The 26,440-nt window shown below is 39.7% G+C and overlaps 1 protein-coding gene across 4 annotated transcripts; it reads left to right on the top strand.

Moving 5' to 3' along the window:
• Positions 1 to 524: 524 nt before the first annotated feature.
• Positions 525 to 26,159, top strand: SLCO1C1 (solute carrier organic anion transporter family member 1C1). Of its 4 annotated transcripts, none has more exons than XM_015868463.3 (15): positions 525 to 777; positions 4,239 to 4,384; positions 6,957 to 7,098; positions 7,786 to 7,918; positions 8,554 to 8,675; positions 9,625 to 9,771; positions 10,860 to 10,958; positions 11,750 to 11,995; positions 12,813 to 12,977; positions 16,543 to 16,738; positions 17,970 to 18,135; positions 18,595 to 18,779; positions 22,831 to 22,895; positions 23,949 to 24,066; positions 25,094 to 26,159. In XM_015868463.3, exons 1-15 carry the CDS (start codon positions 744 to 746, stop codon positions 25,314 to 25,316), a joined length of 2,187 nt encoding a protein of 728 aa, XP_015723949.2. In that variant the 5' UTR covers positions 525 to 743; the 3' UTR covers positions 25,317 to 26,159. The 4 variants fall into 4 exon arrangements, with proteins under 4 accessions (XP_015723949.2, XP_085398861.1, XP_032301895.2 ...); XM_032446004.2 differs by having other exon boundaries at positions 760 to 842; XM_085542732.1 differs by lacking the exon at positions 525 to 777 and adding an exon at positions 3,413 to 3,527.
• The last annotated feature ends 281 nt before the right edge of the window (positions 26,160 to 26,440 follow it).

Here is a 26,440-nt window from a genome sequence, read left to right as displayed (position 1 = left end):
AAGTTGCCATTTCAACAGTCATAGAACTTGCGCAGGAGAAATACAGGGCTGGAATGAAGTTTGCATGATTTTCTTTTGAGTTTGAGAAAAAAAAAACAAAAACAAAAACTTGAGTGATTCTCCCACACAGCTTTGTTCTCTCCTTTAATACTTCTTTTCCTGCTGGTTTACCATCACTTCATCAGCGGGACTTTGCCCCAGGGCTTTGGGGGAACAGCACTGAGCATAGCGGAAAGGTTTGTAAAGCTCAGTGCAGAAACTCTTCACCTCAGATCCTATCTATCTTCTCCCACCCACTCTCTCTTTCCTTTTTCTGGCCTATTTCCCCCTTAAGTCTTTTGTTTCCTGAGAATGAGCAATTAAGAAGATGAGGATTATTTTTTGTCTCAAAAAAATAAAAAAATAAAAAATCTTTGTCACGTGCCCCATCAAACTTGCAGCATATTGCAAAGTAAAATACCACTGGGAGGGCTTAGGTGCTCTTCAGACTTTGTAGCTAGGGCACCCAGCATCGCTGCATGCCCATATACCTACAGTTGATAGGAGGGGAGAAAGGAAGAAAAAAGTGAGGAGGTGTGGGAGGAGGATGAGGGAGACGAATACCAAGTGTTCAGGCAGAACGAGGGACAGCAGTTCCTCCACCCATATGTTTATTCCTTTCTCTACCCCCAGTATAAGATGGAACATCCCTAGGCTGGGTACTTTCTAAGAGGTGGTCTTCCCCTCCAACTTTTCCCACTTCTATGTTGGGACCAGAGACCGTGCGTGCATTTATGGGTAAGCATAAACGATGGAGGGAGCTTACCAACAGGTAGGCACCATCTGGGGGTTTCTGCTGCCAGGTAAGAGTTGGGTTTTCTTCTCCTTGTTGAGCTGTCTTTTCAAGACGATGTTTCTGTCCTGGTATGCTGTTTCCTCTTAGTCTAGCAAGTGCAGCTTCCACGCCTGTGGGCTGCCACACAGCAAAGGCATGTCTAAGGAGGCTTATTGCAGAGCAGACGTGTTTCCACTGGGGGAAGGACTTTTTCATTGCCTGGGCTTTGAACGAGCGGAGAGGCACTCCGGGAGCTGCCTGGTGGAGCCTCAGCCCACCGCATGCATGTTTGGAGACGGGTCCTTCCCCAGACCTGACCACCTGGCTGGCCCCACATGCCAGCCCTGGGGAGGGCACACATTGCTGCTGCCCCCACAGTGCCACAGGTGAGCGGGGGGCCCATTCACAATGGGAGAGAGAAAATCCTGTTAGCAGGGGCTGGTACCCAGCTGAGGGCCCTGGTGATGGTCAAGGAGATGCTGTGACCATGGCCAGTCACTGTTTTCCAGGCAGTGTCGCCAACCCAGATGTGCATAGGTGGAATGGATGTGGTAACTTTTGTATTATGCCCATTTTATTTATTTCAGTACTCCCTCAAAAGGCAATGATAAAGTAGAATTGGGTTTGATTTTATTCTTCATAAGTGTGGTAAAGCACCGCACTCTTCCCTTTCTTATCCTCATGGAGATGAGAATGTCCTTGGTTTTGATGGCTCCTGCTTAGCTACGTTCAAGAGCACTTCTTCTATTTCACAATTAGTATTACAGAATGTATTGACTGAATTAGACAATCCTCTCACTTAGGCAGCTACTCTTCCTTGACTATTATGGAGAAAAGCAGCTTAAAATAGGGGAATAATTTTTTTTAAGACAGAAAGCAGCCTTATACAGTGCTTTTTTAATTCCTAATAAAAGTTACAAAATGGATTTAGAAGGACTAAACCATGAAAGATGCCTGAATATCTTCAGAGTGCTAAGTAAGCTTCTGAAGATACTACTTGTAATTAGGAAATTCTGCTTAGATGGCATTTGATTGAAGGAAGAGAAAATGTGTTGTCTGTGTGTGTGTACACATTTAACTGCTAATGCTTTGGTATACTTGTTTTTTGTTTTTTTTTTTCTCACCGTATGGTTACTTGCTTATGTAAGAGCTGAATGTCTTTATTGTCAGAAAATCTGCGTTATATACAGGCATAGCAATAAGGACTGCTAAAATCAAAAAATATGTTTTTATCATTGCAAATATTACATGGCAAGGATATGTCCTTAAAACAGCATGCAAATCTTAATCTTGTGTCAAGGTAATTGTTAGTGCAGTTAGGAGTCTATTGTCTAAAAGACACAACTTTAAGAAATTTTTGTTTATTATGTATACGCATCCATGCCTAATCCCTTCTGCATTCACACACATGTTGACAGAAGTCTAGTTCTTTGTTACAGTTATCAAACTACCTGGTCCAGTAACCTGGCCTCAGGGAAATATTGTGCCACTGCTTTGGGTTATTCTTTGACAATGTTCCTGCCATGTCTGGGATGGAAGAGCCAATATGGGCCATCTGTCCTCATGTTTCATGGCAAACTGGAGAAATGTGGTGTGCAGGATGACAGGGCAAAAAGCTAAGGGTGTTGCTACACCCAGGTCCACAACCAACAAGGTCAGACTCCATGGGTAACTCCCTGGTCTGATATCTCTGACCACCTGGTGCAGCTGGGATTGCATTACAAATTTTCCCAGTATAACACCAATGAAACCAGAAAGACCTTTGAACAGCAGTAGTTTGTGGTCAGAGAAACACCCACATTTGTACTTGTTGAACAAAAAAGGGAAGACTGGACTTAACAATAGATTGGTCTATGGTACCCTGTGCACAGTGTTATGTTCTCTGTCTTAATAGTTTCCTTCAGAGACACTGCCAGAACATCTGAAGGTGTGTGCTTGTACTGACAAGTAGAAGAGTTGTTTGAGCCTTGCTGTTGATCCTCCATCCCTTCACAATCTGTACTAACTCAGTGTGGCATGATGCATTCAAGCACCATACATTAACTTGTGTGATGCAGTTAAGCACTGTTGTGTCATATTCCATCTCAGCAGCTTCATGGCACATTTTTCGTCAGCCCTGTTTATGGGGTGCAGTGGAGGAGACCATGCATGTCCCTGCTGCCCTGCTGGACCTTCCCAAACTGGACCTTACTTTACTCTAAAATAAGGAAAATTATCTTAATCCAAGTTTCAAATGTTATCCTTTCAGTTTCTGTAAAATAAAGGCTTATTTCAAGTGCCTATGTGGCAGCACACTATTATGTGAGTCACGCCCATACTCATAAGTTTGAATGAATTTACCCCCATGTGAGTGTTGTGAGGTACATGCAGTCATTCCCCACTGTACATGTTTGGGAGTGTGGTATGCAGTGTGACCTTTCCTAAGACCACAACAAATAAGGAAAAGGCTGTAAGTTTTCTGCAAGCACAGGATCCTTGAAAGTCACAAATACAAGTGGATTTACATACAAACATACAAATTCTAAAAACCTTTGATGTCTTTTATTTGTGTAAGGTCTATGTTTTAGGCAAACTTAGAAGAACAAGAACTTCTATTTTCGGCCAGTGGTTCTATAAAACAGTGCTGCTCAGATGTGAGCACAGAAGCTGATTTCATAAATATTTTCAGATCTGATTTAGAGAGATTGAAACTAAGAACCAAGTACCGTACTATGTAAGTAGAGATTTAAGAATTACTGATACCTTTTGTTCCCAAAGTGCAGCATTTAGGTTTTCTTTACTTCTTTGTATTTACCTGCAAAGAAGCATATTCACATTTTTCCTCTAACAACTGACAAAACCACTGAGCCCTAAGGCCCTAACTGATACGGTGAAGGGAGCTAAACCTCTTTATTCTTGTGTAACTCATTAGCTAACATCAGGCGATTAGAGCTAATGTTTCAATATAAAACAATTCAAGTCCCTCATTAACAAGACTAGATTTCCTTTGATCTAATTACTCAATGTCCCACATATGTGGGAAATTCAGAGATCAGCTCTGAGAAATCTCTGCAGACATGGTCACATCTAGAAATGTGAACTTACATATAGGTTCCAGAAATGTGATTTAAAATGTTAACAAGCCTCTCTTAGTCTGCTGATGATGCCTGGCCAAATGTTCAATGAAATCACATTGATGATGATAGCAAGAGAATGAAGATGAAGATTGTTTACTGAGTACGATTTAATCTTCATTATTATAGTCAAGTGGATTGCAAATTTCCTTAATTAAACATCCAGTGCACTGGTCAGATTCTGTTGTAAAGTTTGATAATTGCTGTTGTAGGGAAAACAGTACAAGAGGGTGTTGCTGTCACGTGACAAACTTTTGAGGCTGAGCTGAAAGGATGCCCTTTAAAAATGTTCTTTGTGTTTTCTGGTTTAGAGGCAGGGGATATCATCATGGAGATTTCTTCAAAAGAAAATGCTCAGTTATTCTCCAACAACACAATCTTGCCTGCTGACCGATCTTCATTCAAATCTGAATCTTCTACTTCCAAGGAAAAGCAATCATGTTGTGGAGGTATAAAGGTAGAGTAAGAACTTCTGAATATTCTGGTAGAGACTTAGAAAGCTTCTTTTTTTTTTTTTTTTTCTGTAAACTAACCCTTTGTAAGTTGTGATGATGTGTTGGTGAGTCAGTATGAAATTATTAAAGGTACTTTAAAGCCACAAAAATATCTGCCTCTGATCTTTGTTTGCCTAACATTTGGCAATATTCAAATATGACGTGCTGATTGATGCTTGCATGTTACGAGATCTTCATCCTGTAGGGTCAGTAATATGCTCCTAATTGCACCAGGCTATTTTCGTGATGTTAAGAACAGAGTATAAGAAGCCAGATACTACCTTCAGACAGACAGATGTTAATACAGATGGCATTTTAAAGATTGTAGCCTCCCAAGCTCTGGGAAATATTATTTGTATTATGATCTGTGTGTTCTGAGTCCAATGTTGTTGTAACATTCTTCATTCAAGAGAATTCTGTATGAAGGCACTTTGAATTGAAGTATCTGCTTTATCAGCATTCCTGGTACCCACAGCACTTTAGTGATGCAAAGGAAGCCCCCTGCTTTAGCCTTATAACAAGGCTACACCTCAGACCATTGCCCCTTGGAGGAGGATTCCCCACTTTCTGGGACACTGGGGGTACAGAAGACAGTATGATGCTTTGCATGTCATCTCTACCCACTTTCCAAAGCCAAGCTGTGAAATGCTGAGACTCCTGGGTGAGGTCTCAGTAAATCACCATACAACAGTGAGAAAGATAATTTGAGTTATATAGAAAACGATTCATCAGCCTTGCCTAGTTCTTTACAGACTGCATTTTTTTCCCCCCCCAGTTATTTTTGTGGTTCTTCCAAGTGAACCAAGATACTGGCAATTTATTCACAGATCCTGATTCAGCTTCCAATTAAGTCACCAAGACCAATGGCTATTTAACTGAAGTCTACAAATCATGCAAAGCAGTAAAATATATAGTCATGTTAATGAAGTCTAATAACTGCTATCAACATTTTATTTCCTCAGTATTCTTCCTGATTTTACCTGTTTCTGTAAAGGCCCAGAATTGGAATCCTGCCTTGAAACAGAAAATAAGTTGTATTAATTTAATCTGTAGCACAATCATAATTTTATCATTGTTCTTCCATTTGCTCTAAAATAATCCAGTCCCCTCACTGAATAAAACTCCAATCATAGATTAGCCAGTTAGGAATCAGCTTATGAGATCCAAGAATAGAAAAGAAATAATATTTCAGCTCAGATATTTTCTGTTCCAGATTTTTTTGCTTTTGGGAACCAAAATGTTGTGATTAACCTTTAGATTAAAAAAAACAAAAACAAAAACTCACAAACCAAACCAAAACAATAAGTTGTTGTGGGTGGTGATTTGTTTCTTTTTGTTTTGTTTTGTTTTTTAACTAATTACCAGCAATCTTGTGTTTTAAAGTTACCTTCATAAACAGAAAAGATATGGTTAAATGTTTTACTTACAGTCATTCACAGACCACTGAGGAAAGTGAAATCCTGTGCACCTTCCTGTCCCAGATGTAAATCAGGAGCATTTTTCCACTGTTGCATATGTTCTCCATCTCTTTGCGGGATCAGCTCCAAACCCACTGGAAAAATGTGTACCAGAGAGATGGAGAAGTTTGAAGTTCTAATTTCACCTGTGTGATTTTCTTGTGGAAAACCATACTTGCTTTCACATTGCTATTTAAAATTCAAGAGCATAAACACAGAAAATGTAAAATATTAAGGCAGTATTTTTAATAGAGATCTTTTGAGAGCCTTCACCATGGGAAATGATGAGATGTGTTCATTTACACACAGGTGCTTCTGAAAGAGAAATGACCAGCTCTGTATGAAGAAAAAATGCATTAAATGTGACACAGAGCTATTTTTGAACCTTGACATGAGAACTGGCATCCAGCAGTGATGTCAATATTACTACTAATGTGCTTTGTCAGAAGTGATGTCGTAAGGAGCGTTGCACTGGCAGGGTTCCAGCATGCTGGAAAAGCTTCCAGCCTGATTGCTCAGAGGTCAGGCATAAGGAGTAGGACAAGAGTCTTGGTCTCTCTGTACATCACACAAAACTGTGCCTTCTAGTTATTTGTTTACAGTTTTTGTCACTTTTTGCAAAGAGCAAACATATATATTCAAATAATGCAGCTCGTATTTGAAGGTAGAAGACGTGGTTTCCAACAGTAACTGCATGGTGTGAGTGTATCCCTGGAACTAGTAAACTTAGTAAAGGTGTGTTTACATTAGGCAAAGCACTGTGGGAGTGGAACAGCTGAGGACCCTGTGTTCACCCTACACCATTTCAGTGTGGGGAGTTATTTCAGGCTTGATATAATCCTGTTCCACAGACTGAAGAGCCCTTAGATGTTAAAGTGCCTTTCTGGAGTACTTTAACTATTTTGGAAGGAATTTATTCTACTTGTTTGTAGTGTGAACCACTGGGGCCAGGAATTTCATTTCCAAAGCCCAATCCTGAATTAGACTAGGACATTAAAGCTGATGTGAAGCAGCTTAGAAATAACTAACAAAGTAAAACAATCTTCCTGATTTTAATCACTGTCAATTTCTTTCACAGATATTTCTTGGTGCATTGTCTTTTGTTTATTTTGCTAAAGCACTGTCAGGAAGTTATCTAAAAAGTACCATCACGCAAATAGAAAGAAGATTTGATATCCCTTCCTCTTTGGTTGGCATTATTGATGGAAGCTTTGAAATTGGTACGTGCTGCATAAATTCATTTTTGTTTTCAGAAAAAAATACGGTGATGCAATCTGTTGTGAAAAAATGATTGCATGATTTTTCTCTGACCATTAAAACTGAACAAGGTTTACTTAGTAGCAATCAGTATGTCTATCAGTATGATCACACTGGACAAGATAAGGTTGCTAACACAAGCAAATCAACATATTGTGTGCTTTGATATGCTTATCTTCTAGTTTATTGATACTAATAGACATGTTAATTGATAAATGAGAATTTGACAACTTGCAAAGATTTTAGCCTTCTCTTTCCTTCAGTTGGGGTTCAAAACTATGTAGTCTGTGTTCATTGTCCAGTGTTACATTAAGCTTAGGAGTATGACACCATCATCTCTTGCTATTTTGTCTCTTGGCTGTGCGGTGAGCTGTGGCATTCATGAGAATAAAATCTTAGTTGGTATATAAAGCATTGTTGCTCTATCACCTTACACAGCTCTCTTTTCCAGTTGTTTCTCCAAGTGTTTGTGGTTTTCTTATTATGAAAGGTACTAGGCTGCTGTAGAGATACCTGGAAACAGGCTGAAGTACCAACCACATGCAGTCAGCCCTCTCCCTTGAAAGGGCTGCATACACTGTGAATAATTTTGCAAGGGGGTGTTTTATCAATAAGCCATAAAACTTACTTTTCGTTTTGTACTCTCTAAGGGAACCTCCTAATCATAGTTTTTGTAAGCTACTTTGGAGCGAAGCTTCACAGGCCAAGAATAATTGGAGCAGGCTGCTTAATTATGTCAGCTGGAACATTCCTAATTGCAATGCCCCAGTTCTTCATGGGACGGTAAGCTCAAAGTGGTTGGTATTTTCCAACTGGGCGATGCATGCTGGATGCTAGTTCACTGAGATATGTAAGCACTGAGTGTGAAAAGGTCCACAGAAACAGTTGTACAAAGGTGTGGATACTCAATCTAATATTAATCACAAAGACTTATTTTATTACAGCAGAGCTAACATTTTAACACATATGCCATTCCGAGTTTTAATCAACTTAAGTTTTATTAGACTATGAGCTCAAATATCAGCCATGTGTTGACACGATTTAAAAATGTTTGAAGATTTGGTGAAGTGATTACTAAAGTAATGAAGAAAATATGAGTATCAAACAAGAGCCAGTGTATCCACTGTCTGATACTCTTTTGTACAGATTCACATATCACAGTAGAGTAGATTTCCTGTTAAACTGAAATGCATCACTGTGACGCAAAGGGAATCAAATGGGGAATATTCATACACTACTACAGTGTAAACCAAATGTCATTTATTCACTACAAACAGATCATTTGTAATACTAGATGCAGTTAAAATCTGCATTCAAGTGCTGTGTTTAAGTGCTCTCCTCCATGGTAGCAGGAGATGTGTTTGTTTCTTTTTTCTTCTAAGTTGGGAGAGTAAAAAACAACTTTGGTTTGTAAACAGATATCAGTATGAAAGATTTCCTTCCACCATCAATTCAACTGTTAGCATCTCTCCATGTCTGCAGGAGAAAAGCCAAACTCCACTCTCGGCCTTGGAAAAATCTCAAGCCAAAATAAATGCAGGTGAGAGCAATATATTTTACTTACTGTGGAGAGCACCCTAGAACATATCAGAAGGCTCTCAAATGCTGACTTTATTAGAATGAAAAAAAACTGGAATCAGAAGGATCTGTCCCAGAGAAAAGCCAGATCTACCTAATGAGACTGATTTATTAAAAGTAAATGAATATCTGTCACTACTCATAGCCAAGATGTCTTTTCAGGCTGTCACCTCTTCTCTGGCAACTTTCTGCAGCATCATGGCTTGCAGAAACCCCAAACTCTCACAGAGCCCTTAGAAAGTCTTGGCCTTCCCTCTGTCATTAAATGAACCTTAGGGTCCTCGTCCTGCTGGAAATAGCAGATTAGGTCTTCCAGACTACAAACTAACTTCCTAATTTCTCTTCCTGCCCACTGCCCTCTGTTTTGCACAGCAGGAAGCTTTCAGCCCACTGAGGTGTGCTCAGCGCAGAGCTGATGGTGGCTGCAGCTCCTCACAGGGAATGGAAGGCACCACAGAGCTCTTCTCTGTGGGGGACAGGGTCTGCACCACAGGGTGGTGGGCATGGAACGGGCTGCACAGGGCAGTGGGCATGGCAACAAGTGCCGATGTTCAGGGAGCATTTGGACAGCACTCTCAAACATAGGGTTTGGATTTTGGGTGGTCCTGCATGCAGCCAGGAGCTGGACACGAAGATCCTTGTGGGTCCAACTTTGGATGTTCTGCAGTGCTAAGATATTTTAAAAAACAGCCAACTTGTAATATGTTTTACTATTTACCTGAAGTAGTTCCTCCTAGACAAATGTCCACTTCATTCTAATGGGGTTAAACCTGCTACCACCTCTGGCCCCAGAATATTTTTCAGATTTCCTACTGTTTTTCCCACATTAAAAGAATTTTAGAAGTCCTGCGCGTTCACTGTAAAAATGTTGTGGTAAAAACACATTGTTGTCTCTCTTGTGATATATCCAGGATGCGAAAAAGAAGCAGGCTCTTCCATGTGGATCTATGTCTTACTGGGAAATCTTTTGCGTGGAATAGGTGAAACTCCTATCCAGCCTCTGGGAATTACATACATTGATGATTATGCCATTGAAGAGAATGCTGCCTTATACATTGGTAAAGTAAATAATTCATGGTGTTTTTTTCCTAATGTATTTTTCCCTAGAGTAAATATAGTCATTTTTACTAATGGAGTGACTAATGTTGAATTAACTTGCACTGATTGTTTTACTTGCATTATTTCCAATATTAAAGTTTATTTAACAGTCATATACATTAAAGGTTCCAAGTTCCCTTTTAATTATACTAGCACAGTTCCATTATCTTAATTTGAGGAAAGAATTTGACCTTAGGTTCCTGCTGTTACCCTAATCTTCCTAATTCTTCTGAATGCAGACTGCTGAGCCTCTGTGCACATTCAGTTCTCTGGAAAGTGATAAAAACATGTTATTTTAAGTACTTAAAATAGAATTTCAGTGGGCACTCATGACTTTCCCTTCAGACTGAATCAGGTTCACAAACAATAGTACTTGAGGCTTGAAAAAGTATATATCACCTTTTTCTTCTTTTATTCATTGTGTGAAGAGCTCTGTGCATTCACCAAGAATATTACCAAAAGGTCTGTCTCCATCGGCATCTCATCTCACAAAGTTTCCATTATGGGAAAACCTCAAGATCTCTGCTTAAAAGACTCAGTCTTCACAGATTTCTAGATCAGTTTTGAACATTCAAAATATGGAATGTTTGTCTTAAGGAGTTTTGAAATATGTTAGGATTGGATATTGAACCAAAGTGGTTTTTTTGCGTGCTCACTGTCTACCACAATTTAAAGTTTATTTCAGTATTTGTTTTCTAAGTACTTCAACCAAGCTGGCTGAAGCATTTATAGTAATTATAGATGGGTGCTATTATTAAGTTTAGGCTATCTAGTTCCCTGATCTATTATGTTAGGCTGAATTTTGTTCTTTAGTTGTTCTTTAACAACAAAATATCAACGTGACAGTGAAGTGGGTGAAATTTTATTGTTTTTTCCTTCTTGCAAAAGCGCTAGCTTCAGTAACTGATGTGCAAGAGAGCAAAGGTGGATTAGTATTTTAAGACTGTGTCACTTGTTACCTATCATGCTGTACTCTGTTCCTTTGTGCAGCAGGAGCTTATGTTTATTTTCACTCACAAGAGTAACAGTCCCCTGATTTCTATTACAGGCTGTGTACAGACCCTTGCAATTATAGGTCCAATATTTGGCTTTCTTCTTGGATCTCTGTGTGCCAAACTTTATGTTGACATTGGCTTTGTAGACCTTGGTAAGTCAGAAAATTCAAGTTTAAAATGATCAATTGAGCTCCAGTATGCCCGTTTTAGGCATATGTTCCATTTAAAGAACTATTAAGTTAGCTTCTATAGATAAAAGGCTAATGAGGGCAGAGCAGCTACTCTCTGAGATAAACTAGATGACTGAAGTGCAGTGCCTCATACCATAATGTCTATCCACAGAGCCAAGTATGGAAGAAATAGGAGGCTTGATACTCCTTCAGCCCCAGCACAGCTTTAGCTGGCTCCCACAGGAGTTGTGCTGATGAGGAGGTATGGGCAGACAGCAGGCACCAGGAGGGGACAGGACTGAAGCTCCTGCTAAGAGAATTCCTTTTTCATATTCCAGTGTATCACCATTGCCTAGAACACAGGTCTTGCAATGCATGCAAGAGCTCTTAACTAACTTCCTCCTGATAGAACACCTTTCTTCTGGATGGGCTTGTGACCCTTAAACAGAACAGAAGAGATGGTCTTAACTGGATCACTCTGTGGCCTGATCCTCGCAGCCTCTTTGGGAATGTGTGAGCAGTGTTTTGAGACAGGACACCAGTGTTACACAGGAATCAGCATGCCTTGTCACCTCCCTGAAATTTCTAGATTGCTCTTATAATGTCCGTAGAGACACATGGCACAATTCAATCTGGTGGCGGGAGAATAGACCTCTCTGGAGAAAGTGCCCACAAAGTCATCTTCCTTGCTGTCAGCAAACTTTCCTTAAACAACTTTCTTTCTTTCTTTCTTTCTGGTTTTTTTTTTCTTTTTCTTTCTTGACTTTCTCCAGACAGCATAACAATAACTCACAAGGACGTACAATGGGTGGGAGCCTGGTGGCTGGGTTACCTGATAGCAGGTGTGATCAGTGTTCTGGCTGGCATCCCCTTCTGGTTCCTGCCCAAGCACCTTCCAAAACCAGAGAGCAGAAAGGACTCCAGCACCTCTTCTGAGCAGTCCAAGTTCATCACTCAGGATAACAAAGAGCAACAAAAATCTTATCAGCCACAAATGAAGGTTGCTGAGATGGCAAAAGGCAAGTCGTCAGAGCTTCTGTCCTGACTGCAGAGTCTTTCTCTCACTAGCTTTCAAACTTCTTAATGACCTCAGAATCATTTTTTTTCCCTCAGATGTCAGTTTCCACCTAATTTGTATGCACAAAAAGGGCCTCTTAATTGTTCTGCAGGCCTGCTCTTGCATGTAGAGTTTATCCAGCTGAGTTTTTAAATTATGCTAGTGGTGCAGCAAATATCACAAAACTGTAGAAGTTTGTCATTCACAGAATTGTGAACTGTTGCAGATATGGGGTGTCAAAAACTAACAATCTCAGTTTCTAGTAAACCTTCTTTTTCTTTATAGTCATCCATTCATAAAATTCATACAATGGCTGATCAGAATGATAGGAACATACCAGGTACAGTACTTTAGGAGACTAACTCTATTTTAACAAAAGCTTTTTTTGTACAACTGCATTTCCTTGGCCCTACTTTGCCAAAAGTATTTGCCCTCAGTGCTTCAATCTGTAACTCAATGTGCGTGCTGACTGTCAGGTGTGCATATTACCCTCTGCTCCTAATTTCAGCTGAAAGATGCTGTGGCTGTTGAGGACACACAGCTCAGTCCTGTTTTCTGATCAAAAGAAGGTACCTAAATCAAGATAGCTGTTCTGGAAGACTGATTCTTAGTATTTTAGTCCACCGCTCCCACCATATGGGAGCGCATCTCTTACAGACATAGTGGAAATCTAAGCCCCCTCACCCAAATGTCCAGCATTTCTCTTCTGGAAGACACTGATGACACAGCAGTTATTCTCTCTCTGGTCTGGTTGTCATTTTTGCTGTTTTGTCTTACAGACTTCTTGCCATCACTGAAGAACCTCTTTGGAAATCCAGTTTATAGTCTGTATTTGTGTGCAAGTATCCTTCACTTCAATTCGTTAATTGGCATGGTGACATATAAGCCAAAATATATTGAACAACAGTATGGGCAAACTTCTTCAAAAACTAATTTTGTTATAGGTAATGCTATATCTGCTTCTTGATTACTTAAAAAATGAACATTTTAGGAGTGGTGCACACATACATAAAGGGAAAATTGCTCTAGAGGCTATGCTTTTTTTCTCTTACTTCTTTATCTGGCTTTTAAGTAGTAGCTCATAGAAGATAAGTTACTTTATTTCTGCTTTAGCACTTGTTAGCTCATAGTTTATCTGTACAAGAGTTACTGTAAAAAGATTGCACAATTTGATACTTAATTTCCAGTTCTTCTAGAAAAATTGAAAAAACAATAAATTTCAAAACACTTGACATAAATTTGACATAATTTGATCAGACAGATCGGTTTCCTTGCTGGCTTCCCACTGATTTCAACAAAATAAAGATCAACTCAGTGCATGCTAAAGAACTGACCATAAAGTGCCAGTGCTTTCTTACTTTCCAAAGAGGTTGGTGTTGAGAAAAAGGAAGTTAAAGTCATATAAATGATCATGTGACATATTAATTAAAATTAACATTATCTCAGTGTGATGCAGGTGAAAGAAAATCAAATATTTCTGCCCTAACTCTACCTAAGAACCTTTTTATAAAGTTAGTCACCCCTGTCTGTATGGACAACTTGAGTAGGCAGTGTTGCTTCTGCTGGCATCATTGAGCTTCTGCTCTACTGGACCCACAGAAAGAAGATAGCTGCAGAGGCAGCATTGTGTATTGAGATTGCTGCTTTTTGAGGATGCCTTCAGGATGATGAACTTCACTGTCCACTTTGTTGAACCTACAGGCTCGGCCTCAGTTTCTGAGGTCCAGTGACTCAACAGCATTAGACAGCAAAGAGGTTTACATCTGTTGAATACAGAGGGATCTGCCATATTTCAGAGCAGCATTAGTTGCACAGCAACGAAGTATATATATGCAGAAAAGCTGTAGTGATCCATTGTGCTATGTTAATTCCTTAAAGATAGAGGCTGGAATTTCCTGGCACGACACCCCTACAAGCGAGGAGAAATCTTCAGGCATAGGCAATGGCCAGAGAAAGTCCTGAAAACAATCCCTACATTGAGCACAGTACTTCTCATTGTATTTACAGATTTTCTGGAGCTAAGCTTTCAGGTATGTGCAAACTGAGTGAGGATTAAGATCCATCTGATTTTACAAAGCATACAGAATATATCCACCAGGGAAAATGTGACAGCTTGGCTGGGGAAGGGTCCTGGCCAAGTGATCATCACTAAAACAAGGGTTTTTCCCCTTTCTCCATTATCTTCCTCTTTCAATCTGCTTTTGCTAAAAATCTGAGGCCTTGCTTGTACTGACAGTGCCTACTTCACTTTCCCTTCCTCTTTCCTTTTTTTCTATTTCTTTTTCTTTTCTTTTCTTTTCTTTTTTTTTTTTTTTTTTTGTAAATTTATTTTAATTTAATTTCTATTATCATATATTTCTATTGCCATATATTTGAAGGACATCTGAATTGTTAGAGCAATTTGAAGCACATCAATAACAAAGCATACTGGAGGCTGAAAGAGGATACTTTTCAATAGTCGCAAATTAAGGAATGTGCTAGAGAGAAAAAGAGTGTATCTGTACTGTTTTCCATAAACATATGCACAGTGTTGTTTTCCATGATGCCAGTGTCAAGCAATAGATTGGTCTGTAAGGCCACAAAACTTATGTATGAATAAGAGAGGTGCATAGGAATGGGCAAGCATGGCGTGTGCGCTTTCTGGTACATCATGCAGCTCCCATGCTAATTCCCTATATCCCCATACAAGTAAAAGCAAATAGGAACAGCTGCAGCTTCAGAGTGTTTGGACAGGGCACTCCACAAGAGCTGATGTTGTGACTCTACATTTACATATGCTGCTCTTTGGATGCTACTTCTGAAATCCCCTGAAATACAATTTTCACATAAATGCAGATGAAAAATGCCACCCAGTGAAGTCTATTGAAAGTCAGCAGTAACCGAATGGGGCTCTCATACTTGCCAAAGTACTGATTTATGCCTTTGCCAGATGGAATACTTACCTTTCTAACATCAACCATACTTCTAACATCAATGCTCAGCACTGCTTTTTCCGTGCATGCAAATGGATTTAACACTTACTCAAGCCAGAAATTCAAGAGATCCCAGTGCACTTCCTAGTAGGGAGATCAGATGCCAACGCGAATATGTATTTTTCATCAAGTCGTTTGAAATCTGAATAAACTTCAGAAACTTCATCATATGTTTGAAGGCATAGATGCTTTTGTACTTGCTTTTGTTTTGTACGCTCGCTCAGCTCAGCACCGCTAGATGTCAGCATGAAATAAAAGCTGCAAAACAAATGCAGAGCTCTGTGCAAACCAGAATGTAATCTGCCAAAGCTAGCTGGTAAAGCTGGGAAAATCAGTTTCAGTAACTGTGAAATCCAGAAAAGTGTACCTTGCTTGATTGTGCAGATTCTTTTATGGTAGTCTCTATTTACATCCTTTTGATGTAAATAGATTGGTACTGAGCAGGATTTTTTTTATCTTGTCCGTGTCTATCAGTATGGAGATGGCTTTGAACAGAACTGTTCCAGTAAGAATCAGTGGTCATATAGTATTACATATTTCCTTCACTGCTCTTCCACTTGTTTTCCTGAAGCCTATTACCAGAAGAGTAGCCATGGGTTGTATGTATGCAAAACTCAGCTAGGGGAGCATTTCCAACAACCAAAACTGGAGAAACTACATAAATCTCCTGTGTGTGAAGGTGGTGGCATATCGCTTGCTCTCTCCCTGTCTGAGGCTTCTTTGGGGAATCATTAGTTTTGTGGTTCAATAAAGACAGAAGAAGATCTTTCTCCAGGCTTTGTAACATTGGGTAAAACTGAATATACCCCTGAGAATTACAGTCTGTGCTCTTGCCAGTACAAAAGGGAACATCCTTCCAGTGCCCCATCCCTGGAGGGATGTTCAGAGCCAGGTTGATGCCCTGGGCAGTCTGATTTAGATGGTAGCAGCCCTGCCCATGGCAGGGAGTTGGAACTGGATGACCATTAAGGTCCCTTCCAACCCAAGCCAATTTATGATTCTATGATTCCTTGGGCAGCACAGCCCTGGAGCATGGCCCCTGCTGCTCCAGCTGTTGCTCTGTGGTGAAAAACATGAACAGAGCAACAGGGAGGATCTGTGCCAGAACCCCACAAGACCTTGGTTGTCCATAGCAGCACAATGTCCCAGGCAATTTCTCCGAGCCTAGAGCACCATTCATGAGGAACAGCACCAGGAATATTTGAATCAACACTACAATGATCCCTCCTCTGACAAGCTTACAGTGCAGAAAACCACCTAGCTTAAGAAATTAGAATGTTGTTCTCTAGACCTTAAATAAGATATCTCTGATACTAACCTTTCAAAGACCTAGCAATGAAGCACTTCCCCAGGAGCAAGCTAAAAGCAGTCCCAGCACATTCACAGGAACACTCCAAATCTGGACAAATAAAATGCCCAACTTGAAGAAGATTCATATTTTACTGCTTCATTTTACCAGTGCTGCTGCTTTCTTTGCTGAGGAGGATAGTCCACTGAGACAGTTTTGAATAATACCAATTTTTCTGTTTGATTTCAGGTCTTATCAACATTCCTGCTGTGGCCTTTGGCATATTCTCTGGGGGACTGATCATGAAGAAATTCAGAATCAATGTTTTAGGGGCTGCAAAAATCTCCCTAGCATCATCTTTTTTTGGTTACCTGCTGTTGCTCTCATTGTTTGCTATGGGCTGTGAGAACTCAGATGTAGCTGGACTGACCATATCTTACCATGGGTATGCCAGGAAGGGCAAACTTCAGCATAAAGTGCTATTGTGAAAAAAAACACTCCTTGATTGTTGTATTCCACAAAGTATATGTTGTTGAAAAAATGAATTACCTAAGTATGCTTCTCAGAAGTGTGATTCAAAGCAGTGGAAACCATTCTGTCTATTCCAGTGAGGATTGTGTCAGAACCTGTTTGTGACTACTGCCTTCAGCTCTTGGGGTTTTGTGTCACAAGTGCAGATTATTTTTCTGATTACTTTTTAATTATTATTGCCATGGGACCCATGCTTTGAACAAAAAGGTTCCAGGAAATGTGGAGAGTTCAGTAGGGGAGTGAGATTCAATTAATTGTTCCTTGTCTCTGTGTGCTGCTGAGCAACTCATGCTGTTTAATAGCCTCTGAACCCAAAACTGAAGGTTTAATGAATTAACCATGTGTTAACCATGGTGTTAGCTCTGAGGCACACTTGGACCAAGCCTTACTATTACAGCCCCAGGAGCTGTGTGGAGGTTGTGTTTATCAGCAGCTAGATGAAGGCGCAGATAGAGTTGTCATGCAAGGTAGTATCCTCAGTTTGGATAAATGCATTTGGGTAGGGGCAGTCCCAGACATTTATACAAACTGAATGAAGAACCCCTTGAGAGCAGCATTTTCACACAGAGTGTGGTGACACACTGGAACAGGTTGCCTGGAGAGGTTGTGGATGCCCCATCCTTGGAGGCATTCAAGGCCAGGCTGGATGTGGCTCTGGGCAGCCTGGTCTGGTGGTTGGTGACCCTGCACGTGGCAGGGGGGGTTGAAATTAGTGAATTATTGTGGTCCTTTTCAACCCAGGCCATTCTATGATTCTCTGAAATCCCTTTCTGATCTTTTCCCGCTGATCTTGCAGTGACAGTTTCCCATGAATAACTCACTCCCCTCCTTGTCAATGGAGTAGTTTTAAGCTGGCCAAAGTAGTTTTAAACTGGCCAAAAAAGGCCAGTTTTGTTATGCCTGCATCCAGACAATGAGAAAATGCTTTAATAGAATCATTAGCCGACTCACTTTATAAAGTAACTACTATTTCACGGTGGGCATCTAATATTGTGAAATCCTTGTGACAACTGAGAAATCTACCCTGCTGTACTGATAGGAAAAGACTACACCTTAATGGCCTAAAGACACAAGCCCCATGAGCTGATAACAGTTTCTTCCATGTGTGCCAGAAAACATCACTGCGGTTCCTCTTTTTCCTGCAGGACCAAGCAGAAGGTTGGTTATGAGCAAGGCCTGCTCTCAGAGTGCAACTTGGGCTGCATGTGCTCCCAGAACGACTGGGATCCTATCTGTGGAGAGAATGGCATCACCTACATTTCTGCATGCCTTGCTGGGTGCCAGGCATCCAATGGCAGTGGGAAAAACACTGTGAGAGCCTTTCATTTCTATACACGATGTGGTAGCTTTCCTAATAGCCCAGTTCTGTGAGATGAGTAAGGCACATCCTTTCCAAACAGAAACTCCTGAGGGTTTTAGTGATCTGCCATCCATGTTTAAAACTTTCTCAACTGCTGTTTCCAGTATAAATTCCAAGAATAGAATGAAGGAGTTATTTTAGATGCTGGCTACAAAACTATTAAAAGAATAATAATAAAATAAAATTTTAAAAATTGAAAAATAATAATAATAATAAAATAATGGAAATGCATTCATTAAAAGTAGCTATTTTCTTTATAAAATTTTCCTCAACTAAGAAGCCTTTTCCTGTTGAAAAGCCTTTTTCTGTTAGGATTTAAAATTCTGGCTAACCAAAAAAGCACGATGAGTAATTCCTGAGCACTTTCTTGCTCCTCTGGTTATCACACGCTTTCAACTGCTGTCTTACAGGTGTTCTTTAACTGCAGCTGTGTAGGGATTCTGGAATCAGCGTCAAGAAGCTCCTCAGCTGTGATGGGACCATGTCAAAAAGGAAATGAGTGTCCAAGAATGTTTCTGTATTTTCTGGTAATATCAGTTATCACTTCATATACTTTGTCAGTAGGTGGCACACCAGGATACATACTTCTTCTAAGGTAAGCAATCATTATTTCTGCTTACGTTGGCAAATGTTTTCAGGGGGTTTTGATGAATGCAACTGGGTCTCCTTCCTTTCCCTAATACTGTGAAATGTTTTCAGCTGTGAGGTTGCTTTTAAATTATTTTATTCTACCACTGACACAAGAGCTATAGATACATGCTATATGTTTCTGATTTTAAATGTGATATAGGATGCCCAGCTATCATTTATGTCAAGTTCTACCTCACTTCATACCTTTTACTCCACCAGAACAGTGTTAAACAGCCATGGCATGAATGGAAATGGTCTTTACACACACCAATGTTTGCATGCTTATAGGTAGTCAGCTTTCCCTGCTTCCTATGTATACCAGCATACATGTACACAGACATGACCTAACCCAAACCATCTACATACACTCAGCTCTTCTCAAGTTTGTTGTATTGTTCCATATCATTGTTACATCCTACATTTCTCTCTTCAAATGAAAAAAGAAAAAATAGATTTAGCATGAGCTGGCTTTCTGTTTTTTTCTGTTGTAACAATCATGAGTTTATTAACAGTTAGTCCCAAAGGACTGTTCCACTATGTACTCAACTGCGAGGACTGTTTGGCCACCACCAAGTATAAGCTTCTAAACTAATTTTAGAAAACACAAAAGGAACATAATACTTCCAGTGATTAATCTGTTGGTTTTTTTTGTCAGCTTCTTGCAATTTTTGGATTCTAAGTGCTACTCCACTCTGTCTTGGAAGGCTTTCTTTCTCACTTCCTTTTTCCAAATTATTTCCAGATGTCTACGTTCTATTTCGCAAACAAAACAACATGAAATACTCTCTAACTGAGATTTATTGTTTTTGTTTGTTCTTACACCCAAATTTTCTTTTTACTTTTGAATGAAATTTTCTGGAAAGGGACAGTGTCTTTATGCCACATGGAAAAAGCCAGCACTAGAACTGGCTGTATATAGACTATGTGGAAAAGCCTAAATAAGGAAATGTAACTTCAGCTGTGGTTCCAGCACAACACTTGAGCCAGAAGTAATGCAGTAATGCTCATACAGAGGCTTTCAGAAATGGTTGAGGTGAGGATGCTTCTCCACAGATCTCCACAGGCACTGACAGTGAGGTCTACACCTTAACCCACACACACTGCATAGCTTTTCTCACTTACCATGAAGGGTGTTGCACTGAGCACTGCAAAATCAGATGGTGTCTGTCCAAGAAATAACTGCAGGAAGAAAAATCATATTTAAATCTTTTTTTTTTTTTCTTTTCCTACTGAAGCTTACTCACTGTTGAAACAGTCTATGCACCAAGAAGAAGATAACTGGCAAGTTCAGTTGCTGTGTTGCGCCAAGTAAAGCAGGATTTTCTCTTGAATAAAACATGTTTAGGATGCTGTTTCCTTCCCATATCCCTCACCATGTTTCTTTACCTTATATTCATGAAGCAAGTGGGTGAAAATGTACAGCTGTGGTATCACACAGGGCCTTTGCACAATCTCTGTTATGCTCAGCCTCCAGCTATCCAACTTGTCTCCACCATGTAAATATTTGGGAGGAGATGCACTAAGCTGAAACTGAGCTTGAATTGCACAGAGATGCCTGCACCTTGCAGCCTCTACCACTTGCTCCCAGGGGATTTGCTGCTTAGTGGATGTATTTAGAAAATCTTGGAGAGGTTTTTCAATAACAATCCTAAAATATTTGATATGAAGGCAGAAAAAAAATGGCTTTATTGGTTCTGCTCCAGTACTTTTTGTTTCTGTTGAAAATTATTTTACTTTGAGATACACTTAATTGAAACTATGGAGTTGAGTGTTTTTTCTGCTGAACTGAAGGTGTCAGAATCCACAGCTAAATGAAACAGAATTCAGTAAGTTCAATCCCCTTCTTTTGTTCCCTGCAAGTGACCTGCAGGCACAATTGCACTTTAAGCTCATGCTTGCTTTTCTGAAATCCATCACTTTCTTTCCCTGAAAATCTGTCTGAACCAAAAGTGTGCTTCTGTTCCCAGAAAATAGAAAAAAGCAGCACCAAATGCTCTTTGGAAGCAATCCCAGGGTCAATCTGCAGACTTCATTTAAGTTTGGTGTTTTGGTTTGTTTGTTGTGGGTTTTTTGGGTTGTTTTTTGTTTTTTTTTTACAAATATATGTAAAATTATTCAGTATTGTCATTCAGTATTGCAGTTCCAGAGCTCAAGCGGTTTTATGGTTTTAGATGAGCAGCCATTGTTGCAGCCGCCATAGAGCACAAATACTGCTAAATCCCTAAAAGCCTGTAAGATTTAGTGACATTTACTTCAGGGGTTTACAAGACTGAAATGACTGAAATACACTTGCAGCTGGTGACAGAGTCATTTGCTGAAATGTCTTTTTTAGTGGTATTAAGCTAATTACGATTGCCAGGGAACTTGGGAAGGCCCTGAACTTGTGGAGGAAATAAACCCTGTTCTTCAGATAGCAGTTGTTTAAGCACAAGCTATTAATAGGATGTGATTAGGCAGTAGAAAAGAAGTCTCAGGTCTCCTGAAAGATTTGGCCTTCACAATCTCACATAACTACAGTTTCTGTGGAAAAGGCACTACAAATGCTCGAACAATTTTTTATTTATTTATTTATTTATTTTTTCCGTCTTAAAGAGAAGGATATAAATCCAACAGAATACATAATAAATATTGAAGTTTTTATCTTCCATCCTTGGCTTTCCATGTCCTTATACTTGATTAAAAGCACTTCAAGACTGAAACCTGCTAGTGTAGCAAATATTCATTGAGGACAAAGATTACTATTATATTGCATTCAGTTCTGCATGGATGTCAGCGCCTACATAAACCCTGAGTAACAGACAGTATAATGATAAGCCATGATCAGGTCATCAGAGAACAAAACACATGAATCATGAAAGAAGCACATAAGGTTGTTTGTTTGTTTGATTGATTACTGTCTGTACTTTAATTTTGTCTTCCATTCATAACCTTCATGCTATTTTGCTATTTCACTAAATTAAAGGAAGAATGACCCAAGTATAATTTATAATATGGGTTTTTACTGCTGTCCTGGCAACTACACTGGGAAGAAACAAAACTAAAGAAAACTGATGGAGAGCAAAAGAGCTAGTTCTGCAAGGTCTTTATTCTGAAGGGTGTTCTTGACTTCATGAATTTCTATGGAAGCCAAGCCTAACTCTTTCATAGCACATAGACCAAACCTCCCAAGTGGTGTGTTTAAACTCACAAGAGCGATTGAATTTCAGCCTGTTTTTCATAGTGAAAGGAATGACTGAAACAGTAAGGAATTTTATCAGGTAGCATAATGAGGCATCGCTGTTAGTCACCACACATATTAAGCACGTCCCATTTCAGACAGGTGACTGGGACCATCAACGTACACAGACTCTAGCTGGATTAGGTCTTGCAATAGGCAAGCTGGGTGAAACAGCACACTCATTGGTTCCACATGCACCTTACCGCTAGCACGGACAGGAAGAGTAGCTGTCCTCAGCCCTACCACTCCCACTTTACTGGGTGAGCCACATGCCCAAGTCTGGAGCAGGGTTATTCTCAAGCCAGAAACATTGACATCTGTGCTGGGCCCCTGTACCAACTCAGAAATGTCCAGCTGCAAATGACCTGTTCTGTCAAACAGTGGATTAAATGATTTACCTTTACAGGAAGTTTGATCTTGCTCCTGGACACAGGGTAAGGGCAATATTGTGTCTAAATACCTTTTACTAGTTCAGGTCATTAGACACAATTTCAGATGTGTTTAACTGAAAAGAATTGTTCAACGATGCGTGATTTTACACAGTGTTCTTGTCGTGTATTAGTAACTGCAGTCTTATCTGGAAAGGTCCCACCTTGAAATGTGGTACTGAATATAGGTGTTTAGAATTCCTTGCTGCTGTTATGATTTCATCACATTATCTGTGTATTTCTTTGATTCTGTTGAAGTCAATACCCATCAAGTAAAGAAAAACAACATTTACTTCCTCCCTCATGATTTCTAATTTGGTTCAAATTATTTAGAATCAATTCTATATTTCTACTTAACATTTTGTTTTTAGATGCATTAAACCACACCTGAAATCATTTGCACTTGGTATCTATACTTTGGCAATTAGAGTACTTGGTAAGTCCAGACATATTTTTGGATGTATTTTAATGTATACTTCACTAATCACTTATCCTAGAATTCAACTTGGATTGTTTGAAAGAGCAACTTCTATTTGATAAGTTGATATTATATGACTTTTAAAAATATAGGAAAAGGATTGGAGAGGGGGTACAAGTTTATATTTGTATAAATGTATGAGGAGACATTGAGAGAGATGGAACCATTCCATTCAGAGGTGTTCAGGAGGGATCTCACTGATGTGTATAAATACCTGAAGGGAGGCTGCAAAGAGCCAGGCTCTTTTCAGTGGTACCCAGTGCCAAGACCAGAGCCAAAGAGCAAAAACTGGAGCACAGGAGGGTCCCTCAGAAAATCATGGAAAACATCTGTGCTGTGTGGATGACAGAGCACAGGCACAGGTTGCCCAGAGAGGCTATGGAGTATCTTTTTTGGAGATCTTCAAAAGCCTCCAGGATGTGTCTTGGGCACCCTGCTCTGGCTGTCTCTGAATGAGCAGAAGTTGGAGCAGATGGACTCAGGGGTCCCTACCAGCCTTAATCATGCTGTTCTTCTGTGACTTTGTAAATCCTATTGCTGTGCCATAGTTATAGTAAAAATGTACCCTGCTAATAAACACAGCAGTGGCAAGTGATCCTTTGTACTATGAAGCCAACACAAAAAGTACTTTGTGTCTTTTTTCAACATCAAGCGTAATGGAACAGATAATTCATAATTTCCAGGTATAATTTTATGAATTACTGATGGAATTAATCTAAGTAGAGTTGTACTGGAGGTCAGAGTTCACTACCACCTTTGGTAAAGATGCCTGCTGACTTCTGGCTTTCTGATGATCAGCTTCATTTCCAACCCCATCCTGATTTCTCATAGGGAGGAAAGTGTTCATTTGGGCAACAGAAGTCGTGTGCTTCTTAAATTAGCAAAAGGGTGAAAGTGTCATTGCTATTTGTATATGTAACTTAATGTTCTATGCTAGTGCATGTCTAGATCAGAAGGGGTCACCATGAAAAGTAATCTTCTTGCCTCTGTTTTTTTGTTTAATACACACAGCTGGGATTCCAGCCCCTGTATATTTTGGAGTGGCAATAGATACTACTTGCCTGAAATGGGGAAGCAAAAGATGTGGGGGAAGAGGAGCATGCAGACTTTATGACTCCAGTGCACTCAGGTAACTGCTCTTTTCATGCTCCATTCATTCTTTAATCTGCTTTCTTTAAGTACATGTACAGCCAGCACTGGTAGAATTTCTATCAAAAAAATTGGGTAAGAAAAATGATCTTGGATGAAAGAATTTGGCCAGCAGAAATAGCAAAGATGCTTAGTTTTTAGCATTCTCTTCTGGTTTCGACTTTTATTAGTCCATGCTATATCAATACTAATGGAAGTCACTAAATATTCAGAAAAAAAAAAAAAATCAGTTAAAATCTCAATCTTCTAATGAACTTTCCCCAAATTTTCTTCTCAAGTCTTCTGTGTGTATGTGTGGAAGGGCTGTTAAACCTCATCACTGCTCCCTTCTGGAGATGGGCCACGGAAAGTAAGGGAAGGATGCTTCACATCACACCTAGATAATCAAAAGTCTTAAAATGACCTTCTAACTCTGTTGATTTATTGCTAGAGAAAAGCAATTGTCTCAACTGTGTTTCTGAAAGACATTAGCAGAAACTGAGAAAGGAACAGCAGTGATAAAAGGGAAAAGTAAGAACAAGTCGGCTGCTGAGGTTCCAATGCCAGGAAAATAAACAAATAAACAAAAACAAAGAGGGGCACATCATGCTTTGGAAATATTAAGATAAGAACAAAAACCCATTTAGTACTCGTTCCTAACAAAAAATACTGATACTATTATTGCTGTTGATATTGCAACTGCCATTGTGTTTGTAAAGCAAAAATACTATCAAATGTTTTTGGTATAACTTGTACTGTTTAAGAGACAAGCAAAAAATTAATTGCCCTGGAAGTGTTAGTATTCTTACTGATGTACGTCAAAAAGGAAGAAGTCAGACAATGCCTGAGACCCTTTATGGCCATAGTCTATGCAGTGAACTGGGTGAGCTGCAGTGCTATCTCCTTATCACTTTTCTTGAACACGTTCCTCACTTACCCTTATCACGTGGAAATATAAATGTGTCCTTACTGCCTTCTAGTTGTGCCTTGCTTTTGAGATAGGCTCTGACAGTTTGTTTCTCTCTCAGATATGTGTACCTGGGGCTGACACTGGTGTTGGGCACTGTGTCCATTTTCTTCAGTATTGCTGTCCTGTGGGTTCTCCGGAAGAGGTCTGCTCTGCAAGATGAAAGTCTCTCGGCCAATGGGGAAAGAGACACCTGTGTGACAAAGAGCAGGAAAGAGAATTTTGTCAATAGTGACCATTTAATTCAGACAACTTACTGGCCAGAAAAAGAGACTAGGCTTTAGGAAGGCAGATCTCCAATGTGATATTATCCAGTGAGTGGTGTTTCAAGAAAAAAATCATCATCAGCGAAGCAGTATTTTAGTATTCACCCTGAATAATGTTAACCTTCGTGTAATTTTCACTGTAAATATGAAAGGCAATGGATACAGGTATTTCACATGTCACACTCTGAAAACACCACTCACCATTTGTCCTGTTGAGTCAGCAGAACTCAAGTGAGGAGACTTGTTATGGCTGGGGAGATGCAGATTTCTACAGGCATGTTTTGTGGCTGATGAGAGTTCCATGCCTCCTTGCCAAGCTGCAACAGCTGCTGCTGTCCCTTTTCTAGCTTCTGTGTACAAGGGGTGACTGAAATGCAGCTTTCAGCCATAGTACTAGCCTGAACTGGCAGCCTGCAAAGTACAGGGGTATTCTGCATCCATAGTTGCACATAGCTCACCCTTGCAAGGTCTCCAGTGTGGGGCAAGAGAACAGGGGTTTGCTGGAAGGACAAATCAGCTACAGACTCTAGGCATCCCCTGCATTCAGTCCACAGCACTTCGGCCATCAGATGTTGTGGTTAGGAATTTCTTTTCAAGTATAATCTGCTACAGCATAGCAATAACAGCAAGAAACATGGTCATTTCAGTTGACAATTCCACAGGAGCATTATCCAAAGGAAATTGCAAAATCAAGCTTCTTTAGTCTCCAGCAGTTTCTTGTCTCTAGCTAGTACTCAGTGTACTGAATAATTCCATGCATTCTATGCAATGTAATAACATCCTGATATGAGATATATATGATTAATTTTTTAAAAAGCTATGACAAGACAGCTTCAGAAGAATAAAATGAATTTAAAAACAGTGTTTGGGGACTTTCCTTTCTAATTTATTATATTTGCTAGCTGAAACTAAGACGTGTCATATTACTCTTTTGTACATACATTTTGCAGTTTGACAATCTTTGGCATTAAGTGAATTTAAGGTGGAGAGTACAATGACGGGTTACTTAGTATGGAACAAAATCTCAAGAATGCTTGCACTGAACAAGACGATGACAGCACCACTGCAGATTACATATGTTAAAGCAATTAATACTTCGGTGTGTGTAATGAAAGGCAGGTTTTACTCTTCATCATAATATC

The sequence above is a fragment of the Coturnix japonica genome, chromosome 1 (assembly GCF_054131305.1).
Source record: "Coturnix japonica strain WE chromosome 1, WE-NBRP24, whole genome shotgun sequence".
NCBI lineage: Eukaryota > Metazoa > Chordata > Aves > Galliformes > Phasianidae > Coturnix > Coturnix japonica.
This window is presented reverse-complemented; position numbering and strand designations above follow the sequence as displayed.